This window comes from Leguminivora glycinivorella, chromosome 10, assembly GCF_023078275.1.
Source record: "Leguminivora glycinivorella isolate SPB_JAAS2020 chromosome 10, LegGlyc_1.1, whole genome shotgun sequence".
In the NCBI taxonomy this organism is placed as follows: Eukaryota; Metazoa; Arthropoda; class Insecta; order Lepidoptera; family Tortricidae; genus Leguminivora; species Leguminivora glycinivorella.
This window is the reverse complement of record NC_062980.1, coordinates 23116670-23132565: the sequence shown is the minus strand read 5'-3', so window position 1 is coordinate 23132565 and position 15896 is coordinate 23116670. Positions and strand designations below refer to the sequence as shown.

The 15896-nt window shown below is 41.2% G+C and overlaps 1 protein-coding gene across 1 annotated transcript in view; it reads right to left on the bottom strand.

Moving 5' to 3' along the window:
• LOC125230145 (unconventional myosin ID) overlaps positions 1 to 15896 on the bottom strand; it is a 99925-nt gene that overhangs the window by 19730 nt on the left and 64299 nt on the right. The window contains exons 2-4 of the mRNA XM_048135183.1: positions 14902 to 15082; positions 11505 to 11626; positions 9246 to 9465 (exon numbers count right to left, since the gene is read on the bottom strand). Coding sequence (XP_047991140.1) covers positions 9246 to 9465; positions 11505 to 11626; positions 14902 to 15082 — 523 coding nt within the window. The remainder of the gene's footprint in view (positions 1 to 9245; positions 9466 to 11504; positions 11627 to 14901; positions 15083 to 15896) is intronic.

The window sequence follows — 15896 nt, the reverse complement described above, 5'->3', positions numbered from 1 at the left end:
GATGGATTTCCCCAGCAGTTTCATTACAATAAATGGGCTTAGGTACCTACCTATCATGGCCACTATGGCCAGAGACTAGCCGAGGAGACGTGGCCTATACTGTGGAGCTCGCCAAGGAAATTAGAATTACTATGAGATTAGTGCAAAGTTTGAATAACTCCATCCAGGTAGGAAAATGAAGACTAATTATGTCTGATAGCCCAATTTCGTCTCAAGGAGGAGATTTAGCCTACTCGTATGTACATAGACTACTGAATTTACATAACACATAAAACACAAATAGTTTACATAACAACGTGCTTCCTACAATCGGTTCTGACTAACCTTTCGCATGCCGCATTCCAACGAGATACGGTCCACAATTGACCAGTCAAAATGTCTGTCCGCATAACAATAACATGAGTTTGTAAACATGTTTGTGTACGCATAGCACGCGCATCGATGACTGACACAATTCGACAATTGCACCGTGTGTGCTTTCTATTGATATGTTTGGACACAAATCTTATTGATAAAATATATTTGATTATTGATAAAATATAGATAGAGCCACTTGCAATAATTTGGATTTAAAGTAAGAAGGGACGCAAAAAAGCGCTAATAAGATTTAGTAGAATATTTTGTGAAATCTGCAATACCTAGGCGGTATTTTTTGCAAGCGAAAGCGAACTTAGGTTAAAAAAAAATTGTTTATTTGCCTAAAAGTGTTACAAGAATTTTACCTTTGACCACCACACTAGGCTAGGCCTATTTCGGGGAGTCAGTCCAAACATTACCATTTACATAACATTTACATTTTTCCTACGCTGAAGAAACAATTCTAAAGACTTACAGTATAAGGTTATATCTATACTAGATTTATTCTATAATAGGCGAAGAGACGGAGTATTCTTCTTAGGACGCAAAAATATCTGCAAGGATCTTATTTGTGGATCCATAGGCAGGGCTTGATCTGAGGCTGCAGCGCGCGTCAAGTCAAGGAGGCGCCAAATTCGAACGATTATGAGTCCGGGGTGGGGGCAAATTCGTATTTTTTTCATTTTTGCCCCTCCTCGAATAAACTCTAGATCCGGTGCTCACCATCATCCTCCTTGCGTTATCCCGGCATTTGCCACGGCTCATGGGAGCCTGGGGTCCGCTTTGACAACTAAGATCCGGTGCTCACCGACCATAGGTAATTGTACTTATCGACTCTAATCGTAATATAACGTTATATTTGCTCTTCTCTAATGCCGCTCCTTCTAGTAATTGCTGAGCAAAATGATTGATAATTGTACAGTTGAATTATAATTTTAAAACCCAATTTAGGCATACTGATCATCAAACAATACTTATTTACGTTGTTTTCCGGGATATGAACTCATTGCAAAGTAGATACAGATTAGTTATCGCTATCAGAGATAGCACTATCGGAGTGAGTCACTAGTCTAATATTTATGTTTTCGGCAAATATTTTGTACGATTGTTGAGCCTTAGCATTTTTATTACTTCGATACCGCACGTAACTTCTCTAATACAAACAGATAAATGTGGAATTATACAACGATACAATGGCTGCCCATGTATTTGTCACTGAATATCTATAGAATACAGATGGGATAATGACAGTATACCTGATAAAAAGCGTGGAAGTTCCTCTCCCCATGCTGAAGGCTCACAACTCTGCTCTTCTCAAGCAGATAGTTGCTGATATGTCCACCGACTGGGTCACCCTTGTAGTCGAAGTGGATGTCCATGTATTTGTCACTGAATATCTACAGAATACAGATGGGATAGTGACAGTATACCTGATAGAAGGCGTGGAAGTTCCTCTCCCCCTGCTGAAGGCTCACAACTCTGCTCTTCTCAAGCAGATAGTTGCTGATGTGTCCACCGACTGAGTCACCCTTGTAGTCGAAGTGGATGTCCGTATATTTGTCACTAAATATCTATAGAATACAGATGGGATAATGACAGTATACCTGATAGGCGTAGAAGTTCCTCTCTCCCTGCTGAAGGCTCACAACTCTGCCCTTCTCAAGCAGATAGTTGCTGATATGCCCTCCAACTGGGTCACCCTTGTAGTCGAAGTGGCTGTCCATGTATTTGTCACTGAATATCTATTGTTAGGAGTCTTAAATTTAAGTTGTAGTAGGGGTATGACAGTTGACAGTATAAAAGGGTGGTGGGAGGAAACCTGCTCCTTCTTGACTGACAACTGTCGTGCAAGGTAGACGTAGGATAGCGTGTTCTGTTTACTTTTTGTTGTTAATTATTATCTTAGCTTACCTTGTTTTTTTAATATTAGAAATATGATTTGTTGTTTGTTTGTAAAACTCCTAAATTATCAATAAATAATCTTGTTCAAATCTAACTCGTTTCTGATTGTTAATATCAGAAGTGGGATAAAGAGACCATTCCCACATCATATTATTTTTTATTTTTTTTGCTTTTAATACCGTTTATTTTGATTCCGTTAAAATTTTACTAAATTTAGCTTCCTACCCACCTTTGTTTACGTTGCTTTTAAGAAATATTTTACATTTCATTGGCTTTTCGTTTATTACTCTTTTGGTATTTGTTTATTTTCTTAACTTCATTGGTATTTGTTTTTAATTTTGTTGATTTTTAAAGTTGTGGACGATGGGTGGTACCAATCGCTCACGTTCGCGTAATAGACGCTCACCTGAATCGCGCGATCGACGTATGCGCAATCAACATTCTCGTGGACGACAGGCTTCGATTGAAGACTCTGGTAGTTATTCGCGTGATCGTTCATCACATACCCGACACTCGCGTAGTCATTCACGTAGTTACTCGCCTCGCCATCGCTCGCGAAACCGACGTTCTAGGGATAGGCGTTCAAGGGGCCGGTGTTCGCGTAATCATTCGCGTAGTGACTCGCCGCGTAATCAGCGCTCACGGAAACGACGTTCTCGAGAATCTCGAGATAGATGTTCTAATAATCGGCGTTCGCGTAGTATCTCACGTACTCCTTTGCCGTATGCTAAACGTTTGCGTCACCATCGGTCGAGTTCGCGAAGCCACCGTTCTCGTGATGAACGCTCACTGTCACGTGCGTCTTACTCGTGTACAAAAAAAGCCAACAGTGGTGAGAGATGTCGATCGGCGTACACGCCCCCCGTGACACCAACGAAAACAAATAATGAGTCATTGAATTCTTTGATGTCACGATTGGACGCGTTAGAAAAGCGTGCGCATAAGGAAGTGTCAGTGTCTACAGAACCCTTGAGTGAACCAGTTACAAACCAAATAGTAGAAGCAATTCAATCATTAAAGTCAGTAAGTGTAGACCGGTATTATGTTTCGAATTTTGATCCCAGTATCCACGATGTGGACTCTTGGTTTAGTGAGGTTGATCGGGCTAAACTTGTAAACAAATGGAATGATCGTGAATGTCTCTCGCGTATAGGGAACTGTTTAAAGGGTGATGCTAAATCATGGCTTAACGAGTGGGTTTCTAACGACCGAACATGGACCAATTTTAAAAACGATTTTAAATCTTTGTGTGTTAAAAAAATCGATTCAGCCGGTATATTGTTTGAGGTCATGTCCAGTAACTCTGATAAATTTCGTACCTATGCCGAATATGCACGCCGGACGCTGTTGCGGTTGCGTATAGTAAAGGGCCTCAGTGATGATTTGATTACGGAAATTGTTTTGCGTGGTATTAATGACCCTCAAATAAAAGCAGCCGCAACAAACGCAAACTTAAAACCTGCCGATTTAGTAAACTATTTATCTGCTTTTATAAAACCGTCAACGTCTAATAACCGCGCCGGTCGCCAAGGTACTTTTAAACGTGATGGTATTGTGAAAGCCCATGGATTTAAGAGTGCGTCACAAGGACCAAAATGTTACAATTGCGGTGAGTTTGGTCATAGGCAAGCGTCGTGCCCTAAACAGTCAAAACCTTCTGAGTCAGGATCCGCCGAGCAGAATCCTAATAAAATCAATTCCCCTGATCCTAAAGCTAGTAGAAATCCAAGGGTATGTGTTTATTGCAAAAAGTCAGGTCACGATATTAAATCATGCTTTGCCAAACAACGTGTTGATCAACAGCGTAACAGTAATAAGAAAGTTAACTTTTGCTCTGCCCCTTCTGAAGATAGTAATGACCTCGTGGTAGGTGTCATTCAGGGCATTCCAGTAGACATTTTAATTGACAGTGGTGCCATAGAGGTATCTTTAATATCGTCTTCCATTGTGAATAATTTTTCTTGTGCTAGGAAACCTACCAACTGCCATATAAAAGGAATAAGCAAGTTAACAACCCCGATTAATTCATACGTGACACTGACTATCGAGTTACAGGGGATATCGTTGGAGGTAGATTTGCTAGTAGTTCCGAGTGAATGCATGAACGCCCCTATAGTGATAGGTACGGATGTGCTCAATAGGGACGGCATACTTTTTCTACGCACAAAGAATATGAAGCGCATAGTTCATGATTTTCATGACTCCAAAATTTCAAAGTCTCTAGAGGTTTCGTCTGTGAAGCCAAATATGCAGCCCAGTATTAAAACTTCTTTGTCTGGTGACGATTTATTAAAATTAAAACTTACCTTAGAAGAATATTCAGACCACATGATTTCTGGTACCGCCACATCAACTGTCAACACTGGCAGCATGCATATTCGACTAAACAGTGACGAGCCTGTGTATTATCGCCCCTATAAGATGTCACATACTGAAAAGCTTAAGGTTCGTGATATTATTCAGGATCTTTTGTCGAAGGGTATCATTCGCGAGTCCGAGTCGCCTTATGCTAGTCCAGTTATATTGGTCAAAAAGAAAGACGGCTCTGACCGTATGTGTGTTGACTTCCGTGCATTAAACAAAATAACAGTCAAGGACAGGTATCCTTTGCCGTTAATTGACGATCACGTTGACCGCTTAGGCAAGTGTAAATATTTCACCACCTTAGATATGGCTACAGGATTCCATCAGATACGATTAGATGAAGAATCTGTGCCACTTACCGGTTTTGTAACGCCTGAAGGGCATTATGAGTATTTGAAAATGCCATATGGCCTTGCCAATGCTCCGATAGTTTACCAACGCATCATCAGTACCACGTTACGCGAGTTTATAGAGGCCGGAAAAGTTTTGGTGTACATAGACGATTGCTTAATCCTTTCTAATACTATCGAGGAAGGACTTCTGACCTTGAAGGAGGTGCTTAGTACCTTAACCAAAGCGGGTTTCTCCATTAATTTAAGGAAGTGTTCGTTTATGTGCACTGAAATTGAGTACTTAGGTCGAGTTATATCTAATGGCGAAGTCCGACCTTCGCCGGGTAAGGTTGAAGCCTTGGTAAACTCCCAACCCCCTCAGAACATCAAACAAGTACGACAATTCCTCGGCTTGGCTGGGTATTTCCGAAAGTACATTAAGGATTACTCAACTAAGACGGCATGTATAGCGGGTTTGACACGTAAAAATGTTGACTTTCTCTGGGGCCCTGACCAAGAGCGAGTTAGGCAAGAAATCATTTCCAATCTGACAAGTGCACCAGTCCTGGCCATATTTGACCCAAATTTATCCACGGAAGTGCACACCGATGCCAGTAGTTTAGGTTACGGTGCGGTTTTGATGCAAACGCATACAGACAACGTCAAGCGTGTAGTAGCTTATTACAGCCAGGTAACTAAAGGAGCTGAACCTAAATATCACTCATACGAGCTCGAGACCCTGGCTGTGGTAAAAGCATTGCGGCACTTTCGACAATATTTGGTTGGCGCGCATTTCACTGTGGTAACTGATTGTAATGCATTAAAAGCTACTCAAAGCAAAAGGGATCTACTGCCGCGTGTGGCAAGATGGTGGGTTTATTTGCAAGATTTTAATTTCACCATTTCATACAGAAAGGGAGCCATGTTGCCACATGCGGATTATTTGAGCCGTAATCCCAGCAACCCGATAAATAATGTCGAAAAACCGCGTAATTGGGCCCAGATTGCTCAAGCTGGGGATGATGAGACTCGAAACATGATTCAGGCTCTAAAACGGGGAGATTTAGATGCGTCTCGCTACAAAATTCAAAACGATATCCTTTATTACCGATACACGGTTGGGGATGATTCAAAGCTCCTCTGCTACATTCCTAAGGGTCAGCGCTTAAGTCTCCTACGGGTTTTTCACGATGAGCATAGTCACATTGGTGCCGATAAAACATTAGAACTTATACTTAGGCATTTTTGGTTCCCCGGCCTTAGGGAATTCGTCAAAAAATACATTCGGCACTGTATAACTTGTATTTCGCAAAAGCGAGTCCCTCGTGCTCCCCTTCAACCTATCACTTCCTGGCCTAAACCTAACATTCCATTCGATACCTTGCATTTCGATGTTTTGGGTCCTCTACCTGAGTCAAAAGGATTTAAACATATAATGCTAGTTGTTGACGCTTTTACCAAATTTTGCATACTAACACCTATTCGCCGGCAAGATTTCGAAGAGTTGGAGCAGGTCTGTAAGACGGTCATATCCCTGTTTGGTACGCCACGCTTGATAGTGACCGATAGAGGCCGTATGTTTGACTCATCTGCCTTCAAATCGTGGATGCGGGTTTTAGGAATTGACTTCCATCATATTACGGCTGAAATGCATCATGCTAATGGCCAAGTGGAACGTTACGCCCGCACTGTCCTAAATATGCTCAGGATTGAAGTTAATTACAAAAAGAACGATTGGGCTGATGAATTATGGAGGCTGCAATTGATACTCAATATAACGCGGCAGAAAACTACACAAACATCTGCTTTAAATCTGTTGGTTGGTCACGAAAATACCACGCCAGCGATACGAGTTTTGGTGCGCGATGTTACGAGTATGTTGGATTCTACCATGCCTAACCGGGAGTCAAGGAGGGAGGTTGTAAGACAAAGGACGGCCGAGCATTTGACCCAAAATCAAACGGCTATGGACGCCCGTACTAATCAAAACCGATGCCCTCCTCGCCTTTTTCAGCAAGGTGATGTTGTTTTTGTGATAAAGTACGCCCAATCTAAAGGAAAACTTGACCACGGAATGCGTGGTCCATATCGAGTGGTGCGAGTACTTCCTCACGATCGCTACGAGTTGAAACTTTTAGCTGCTTCGTACGGGAAAACAACCTATGCTGCTGCTCAATACATGGTTCCTTGGACGGGTGAATGGACTCCCGAATCATGTTCTGGTTTTTTTGAGGGTGAGTCTTCACGCTATCGAATCCAGGAAACAGTGTATCTGTTGTGGATTCCTTTCTGTCGACTTTGTGCAATGCACACTCGACCTCTGTCTGTCTATGTGGTACACCGATAGGCTTACCCATGACCTCTGTCTGTCTATGTGGTACACCGATAGGTTTACCCATGACCTCCGTCTGTCGTAGTGGTACGCTATTATGTATACCCGTGACCTCTAAATCTGATCGGCTTTGCAAACCGATCAGTCACCGTACAATGTGCTCACACGGTGTTTTTATTACGCATGCTTCGTTAGTTATTTTCACATATTTTAATGTACGTAGCTCCCAGTATGTGTTCTATTTTGTTTAATAGTTACAATTAGTAAGTAGTCCAAATAACGGGACTACTTTTGGTTTTACTTTGGGATACGAACATTCAAATATGATTTAGATTTATGATTAACTAACTCAACTAATCACACTAAAACCGTATGGTGCTAGTAATGTGGCTAGCACTTTACATTAAATTTATAATTTACTTGTATGTTTTGTTTAAGGAGATGTTAACTCAGAGTATGATGACGCAGAGCTAATGCGGCCAGATCAGCTTCAACCTGAAACTGTATCAGCAGACGAGCCAGTGCCAGGGCCTTCCACTGAACCGCATAACCCGGAAGTGGAATCTCCACGAAGCGACACTATAACTGAAATACACGACTGAGTGTTTTAACCCGACGGGGACGTCAGGGTATCAGGAAGGAGAGGCCGTGTTAGGAGTCTTAAATTTAAGTTGTAGTAGGGGTATGACAGTTGACAGTATAAAAGGGTGGTGGGAGGAAACCTGCTCCTTCTTGACTGACAACTGTCGTGCAAGGTAGACGTAGGATAGCGTGTTCTGTTTACTTTTTGTTGTTAATTATTATCTTAGCTTACCTTGTTTTTTTAATATTAGAAATATGATTTGTTGTTTGTTTGTAAAACTCCTAAATTATCAATAAATAATCTTGTTCAAATCTAACTCGTTTCTGATTGTTAATACTATAGAATACAGATGGGATAATGACAGTATACCTGACAGAAGGCGTGGAAGTTCCTCTCCCCCTGCTGAAGGCTTACAACTTTGCTTTTCTTAAGCAGATAGTTGCTGATGTGTCCACCGACCGGGTCACTGAATATCTATAGAAAACAGTTGGGATAGTGACAGTATACCTGATAGAAGGCGTGGAAGTTCCTCTCCCCCTGCTGAAGGCTCACAACTCTGCTCTTCTCAAGCAGATAGTTGCTGATGTGTCCACCGACTGGGTCACCCTTGTAGTCGAAGTGGATGTCCATGTATTTGTCACTAGATATCTATATAAAACCGTTGGGATAGTGACAGTATACCTGATAGAAGGCATGGAAGTTCCTCTCCCCCTGCTGAAGGCTCACAACTCTGCTCTCTCAAGCAGATAATTGCTGATGTGTCCACCGACTGGGTCACCCTTGTAGTCGAAGTGGATGTCCATGTATTTGTCACTGAATATCTATAGAATACAGATGGGATAGTGACAGTATACCTGATAGAAGGCGTGGAAGTTCCTCTCCCCCTGCTGAAGGCTCACAACTCTGCTCTTCTCAAGCAGATAGTTGCTGATGTGTCCACCGACTGGGTCCCCCTTGTAGTCGAAGTGGATGTCCATGTATTTGTCACTAGATATCTATATAAAACCGTTGGGATAGTGACAGTATACCTGATAGAAGGCATGGAAGTTCCTCTCCCCCTGCTGAAGGCTCACAACTCTGCTCTCTCAAGCAGATAATTGCTGATGTGTCCACCGACTGGGTCACCCTTGTAGTCGAAGTGGATGTCCATGTATTTGTCACTGAATATCTATAGAATACAGATGGGATAGTGACAGTATACCTGATAGAAGGCGTGGAAGTTCCTCTCCCCCTGCTGAAGGCTCACAACTCTGCTCTTCTCAAGCAGATAGTTGCTGATGTGTCCACCGACTGGGTCACCCTTGTAGTCGAAGTGGATGTCCATGTATTTGTCACTGAATATCTATAGAATACAGATGGGATAGTGACAGTATACCTGATAGAAGGCGTGGAAGTTCCTCTCCCCCTGCTGAAGGCTCACAACTCTGCTCTTCTCAAGCAGATAGTTGCTGATGTGTCCACCGACTGGGTCCCCCTTGTAGTCGAAGTGGATGTCCATGTATTTGCCGAACCGGGACGAGTTGTCGTTGCGATTCGTCTTCGCGTTGCCGAATGTCTCCAGGATGGAGTTCGATTGGATGAGGACGTTCTTTACTCTGAAAAGGAAGATTTTATTTAAACATGTAAAATCGGGTAACTCACTTAAAATTGTCGAAGGTCGCTCGACATGTTTCGCTCCGTAACGAGGAGCATTTTCATTGAGCACGCGCTATGCCGATCCTCGTTACGGAGCGAAACATGTCGAGTTACCCGATTTTACATGTTTAATATGTCAGTGTCTCACGGAAGATTTATTATTAAAGATTTTATTTATTATACAAGACAAGAAGGCAAGGAAATAACATAATAAGACAGACAGGGCGATAAATATCGGGCCCGCATAGTCTGAAACCATCGACAAGAAAAGAAGAAGAAGGAAATAACAAAGGAAAGATTCTTTGCACTCTAGATTTAAAAATACAATCGAGGAATCATGTCACTGGGAAAATTTACATACATTAGGTATGTAAATAGATTTACAGCATGAGATAAGGCAGTTTAGTTTTATGAATCAGAGAGTTGGTGAATTAATCTGTGTGCTACCTCTTACAACTTAAACCATTATGATACTTGTGACGAAATTTCGTATATAATAAAATTAAGTTAGAAATTCTTCTGACTTAGGCACTGGTCCCACCACTAGCTAGTAAAGCGATGAGCTATCGGCTATTCATGCGACAAAAGATAGTCGTTGCCGTGTAAACAAAAGAAAGAGATGAACGATGAACTATAAAATAGTCAATAGCTCAGCTATAATACATCTGTCACTTTTATTTACACGGGAGCGACTATCTTTTGTCGCACAAATAGCCGATAGCTCATAGTTTGCTAGCTCGCCGTGGGACCAGTGCCTTAGCCTAGAAATTAAACACAATCTTGTAGAAAGAGTGCTATTAATCTGTCTGTCCTGAAGTTTAGTAGTTAGTGTTAGTGTTTTGACGACCGGTCTGGCTCAGTCGGTAGTGACCCCGCCTGCTGAGCCGCGGTCCTGGGTTGGAATCCCAGTAATCCAGCAGTAATCCCATTTATTTGTGTGATGAGCACAGATATTTGTTCCTGACTCGTTCCTGAGTCATGTCATGGATGTCTTCTATGTATACACCGTGTTTCATTTAACACTAAAAACCTGAAAACCGTTTGTTCAGAATCGAGAGTATAATCGATTGAGCTATATCTTGATGGGGGTAATATTTTTTGTTTTAATTTGTATTATTAGTTATTGTTTACATGCCCATTCTACAAATTCATAATACAACATTGTGCATATCATATTGCTAGAGGTTGTATACCTTTTTCAGTATTTAGGGGTATTAATACTGGCTGGTTACTTGGACGATTATTTTTTCCGCTACAAGTTTGACGTTGTGCGTCACTTTAATTTTAAAGTTTATCATAAGTCATAACAAATTGAACTCTTACCTAATTACAACCTTGTCATTTGAACGTTAGGTTTAAATTTGCTTACTGCGTCACCTGTCCAATTTGAAGTTAACTGTGACACAGTTTAACGTGCTTTACAGTGACATAGCTGTCTATTGGTAAACCTTATGTCGTTGCAGTAACGTACATAATTAATCAGTTTTAAGGTTTACGATGGTAGCTAGCAATTATTTTATTGAGTGTAGAGTTAAAAGTCGAGTAGAGCTGCACAGAAAATTAAATATTCAGTTTAAAAAAATAATAATCATCAAATTAAAAAATTAATATTCTAGATACGTTTAAAAAAATAAAAATCAGTTGGGGTGTCTGAGGTTTTGAGTGATACCGGAAACACGGTGTATAAGTATGTATTTATATATTTAAGTATGTATATCGTCGCTTAGCACCCATAACTAGTACAAGCTTTGCTTAGTTTGGGGCTAAGTTGATCTGTGTAAGGTGTCCCCAATATTTATTTATTTAATCTTGGAAATGGCATATGAAATTGCCAGCACAAACCATCAGGGCTGAAATCATGAACTCTTATTTTAGATACAGGGCTTGTGCAGTTGTAAGTTGTAATGAACACTTACGGGTTGATATCATTAATTGTCGTTTTAATACCCAATTTGCAAAAGAGTTTTTGCAATACAAGAAGTTGCTAATGATCAAGTACCTGTCTATATAATCCCTGTGGACCTGTGTGGTGTTGGCTGCGATGTACTTCATGATAAACTTGGATGCCTCCGTCTTGCCAGCTCCCGATTCGCCGGATATGAGTACGCATGTGTCTTTGCCCTGAAACAATTATAATTATTAGATTAGTGACATCATCGTCCTAATACTTTGCTCCCCAATTTGCTCAGATGAATGAATCTCACTGTCCAAGCTCTTACGTCACGTGGCCGCGGTAGGTCTAAGAAGCGCTGGCTAGACGTCGTGACAGCAGACATGCAAGAGAACAATCTCACACCTCAGGACCGGGCAAAGTGGAGAAGACTGAGACTGAAGACAGGGTACCCATTTTTAACCCCCGCAAAAACGACGGGGTGTTATAAGTTTCACGTGTCTGTCTGTTTGTCTGTCTGTCTGTCTGTCTGTGGCATGATAGCACCCGAACGGATGAACGAATTTAGATTTAGATTTTTTTCGTTTGAAAGCTGAGTTAGTCGGGAGTGTTCTTAGCCATGTTTCATGAAAATCGGTCCACGGGGTTTTTTTTTTCAAAATTTAAATTTTGTTAGGTTAGGTTAGGTTATATTCTGAACTTTTGTAAAGTATGTAGGTACATCTAAGTAAAACAACTGGTTTTGAGTAAACAACCGTTACTGAATTTTTTAATGTGAACGCTCGCGTGATATCTCTCCATCTTTGTAGGTCCAAATATATGAAAGTACATTCTGACGCATATAATTATTGGCATTTTCGATACCACCATCGCATTGACTATACATTATATGTATCCGATGTTAACAAACTCACGACCGCGACCTAGTGGACCGATTTTCATGAAACATGGCTAAGAACACTCCCGACTAACTCAGCTTTCAAACAAAAAAATAACTAAATGCAAATCGGTTCATCCGTTCGGGAGTTACGATGCCACAGACAGACACACACACACACAGACAGACAAACAGACAGATAGACACGTCAAACTTATAACACCCCGTCGTTTTTGCGTCGGGGGTTAAAAACTCAGCTATCGAATGGACACCTGCAGCAGGGTTAGCACATGATTGGCGCGTGTATGTCGTCTTTTCCAAATTGTATTAATGACATAAGGAAGGGTAGTCTATCTCGCGGCGACATACACTCATCTGCTAACCCTGCTGGGATGACAGGCCTCTAAATGTAAGGCATCATAGTTAAGGTCTCTCACAGGTACACCGCAGATACCATAGACAATATGGAAACCTTAATAACTCCTTCATTCCTCGGACAATATCTACAACATTTGCATTCCCATAAACCATTGTAAGCTTTGTAAGCAATACAGGCGTTAACATTCCCTAACCGTAAACTCCTTCAACCATCGACTTTATGACTCTGTCGGCAATGTAAGCTCTCGACACGCCGGCAAGCATTTGCCCGTACAATGGATATTGGCAAATGGCACGGAATAGCCGTGACTGATTTAACTGCTTGGGGAAACGCACAGACACCGCTGGATGCATTGGCGGCTGATGACTCTCATATATCATAGTGTGGAACCACTTATAATAGGTAAGGTATATGTATATATAAATTACTAGCTTTTTCCAGCGGCTTCGCTCGCGTTAGAAAGACACTAAAAGTAGCCTAAGTCACTATCCATCCCTTCAACTATCTCCACTTAAAAAATTAAATCAATTCGTCGCTCCGTTTTGCCGTGAAAGACGGACAAACAAACAGATACACACACTTTTCCATTTTTAATATTAGTATGGATGACAGACATTTAACTTTGGAAACAACAGGAACAATGTTTTAAAATGACCAAGAATTTGTGCCTCAGGCGACAAGCCGCGCACGCTGACTGTGCTAGGTTAGAAAGACCAAGGCCTTGTTAGAGAATTTTTAATAGTTTAGTATTTGATATATCCAACAGTTTAGGAATATATTACAAATTCAAAATGGAGAACTTATAATTATGACCAAAAAGTCTACAACTCTACACTCTCAGAAGCTCTTAAAAACTGTTGGACATATCGGACAAGATGCATAATTTTCTAGAGTTCAGTTGTTGCGTAACTTGACCTTTTGTGGTCAATCGATATACCTAACTAAAACTGTCTTTTCCGCGGATTTTCTCAGCACTTTTAAACCTGTATATCGTCACTACTTTGGAAAAATCTCGTATCTCACACTGCCCCTCAAAATGAAAACGCAGTAAGTTTCTATGCGTTCCATACACACTTACTACAATATTCTTTTCATTGACAGAAGAAGATATAAGTTTTTTTCAAAGTAGTGACGATATCTATCTACTTAAATACATATTACATTTATGTTCCATTTGAAATAAAATACCCATGTGAGACTATAAAAACGCTTTATAAAGTATCGTTTACAAGACAAAGGACGAATAGGGATCGCAGGACGAGTGCTTTGTCCTGGCGACCTTTAGAGGACCTTTACAGAGGGATGCTAAAAGGGCATGCACTGCACTCAAAGCCTATATGGCAACGATATGCGTAACACCGATTTTGTCATGTCATCATTTCGTGATGGCGACAAAACGTTTGTTGGAAAAGTGACAATGATTTGATAATAAATGCGTGTCGTCTGCCGGCGTATTATGCTTCCAATTTTATCACTTGTCCACGTGGATAAAGCATCCGTCACGCTTTGGCAAGTATGTCAGTGTGAGAGTGACCGTTGTCTTATCCACGTGGATAAGTGATAAAATTGGAAGGATGATACGCCGGCTGGATTACGATTCTTATTGTTCTACAGTTGGATGTAATTCAGATATCGTTGCAGAGTCCCTCCGAATTAGCCTGTGAGTCGATCGTCATTAGACCATAACTGGCACAAGCCACCCTATAAACACACCCCAGTCCAGCATTCGGACTTATCAAATTAATTACCCTTTAGACGGTCACCCTTCGAGTTGGCTTACACAAATGCATGACGTAATGTTTCGTGTCATATGTTTTTTTAACGACACGCGCCCGGTTTACTAACTTACCTAATTAAAAATATTGGGGCGGAGGTGTGTGAGCAAATCATGTACATATGTATGAGAATCCATACTAATATTGTAAATGGGAAAGTGTGTGTGTCTGTTTGTTTGTCCGTCTTTCACCGCACAACGGAGCGGTAAATTGACGTGATTTTTTAAGTGGAGATAGTTGAAGGGATGGAGAGTGACATTTGAGTCAGACTATTCAGAGCTGCCACTATAATACTAGCAATCACCGGATCGCCAAGTCGTCCACAAAAAGACGGCGTCAGACCGCCCCACATGGATGGGGCGCGCCCCGACACAGCCCCCACAGCGCCCAGCGCGGAAGGGGCCACTCACACCCCAGCAGAGGTGTCGAATGATGACACACCACCACCCATATTATGTCTTCGCCTTCACTAACCTGTTGTCTAAGCACGCGTTGACAAGCGTCCGCGACGGCGTACACGTGAGGAGGCACTTCGAACATCTCTCTGCCCCTGTACTGGGCCATGTGTTGTGCATTGTAGATGTCTAAAGTCTTGTACGGGTTGACGGATACCAGCACCTCGCCGATGTATGTGTAGATTTTGTTGTGTTGGAACCTGGAAAAAGAGAAACTAATTTAAGTTTGTGTTACAGGTTTTGTCGAAATCAAGAGACTCCGTTGATTAGATATGTAGAGTTCAAGGCGGAGTGCTTTGACAGCAAAATTATATGTATAATATAATATAACCCGGTAGCTCCACTGTTGCATGTTTATACAGCATGTATCTGAACGAAAAGCCAACACTTAAACCCGTTAACGTTTAGATCATACTGAGTAATTTCTGCTACGGGACCAAGACTGAAATCGCGAAAGAAATATTGAAGCTCCCATAGAAAAAATCAGCTTCACACGATCAAAATACAAGAATAAGCCAATTTTTTTTGGGAATTCGGGGTTGGTCCCATTGTAAAATTCGCTCATTATGATATAAACGTTAACGGGTGTTGGCTTTTCGTTCAGATACATGCTGTATATATTTTGTTCAATACAATCACGCTTGTATCTTAAAAGGGATAGGCAGAGCACATGAAACTACCTATTCAAGATTCAGCGCTACTCTTGGCAAATAAGGGGTTGCAAGAAAACGAAAATTGTGACATTGCAGAGACAGGTTGCCAGCCTGTCGCCTACACCGAAATTTAATCCCATAGTCGACTTCTAAGCAAAGACTAGTTTTATTACACCCTTATAATATCGTATATATTTATGACTTCTACGACACCCACGGGAAGAAATGGGGTGGTGAAATTATTAACTCGTCACCACACACGTGTTACTTTATTTGAATTATTTTATATTATGAAAATCACAACTCAGGAAACCATTTTTATCGGGCATTTTCAAACAATCAGATTACAGGTGAACACACT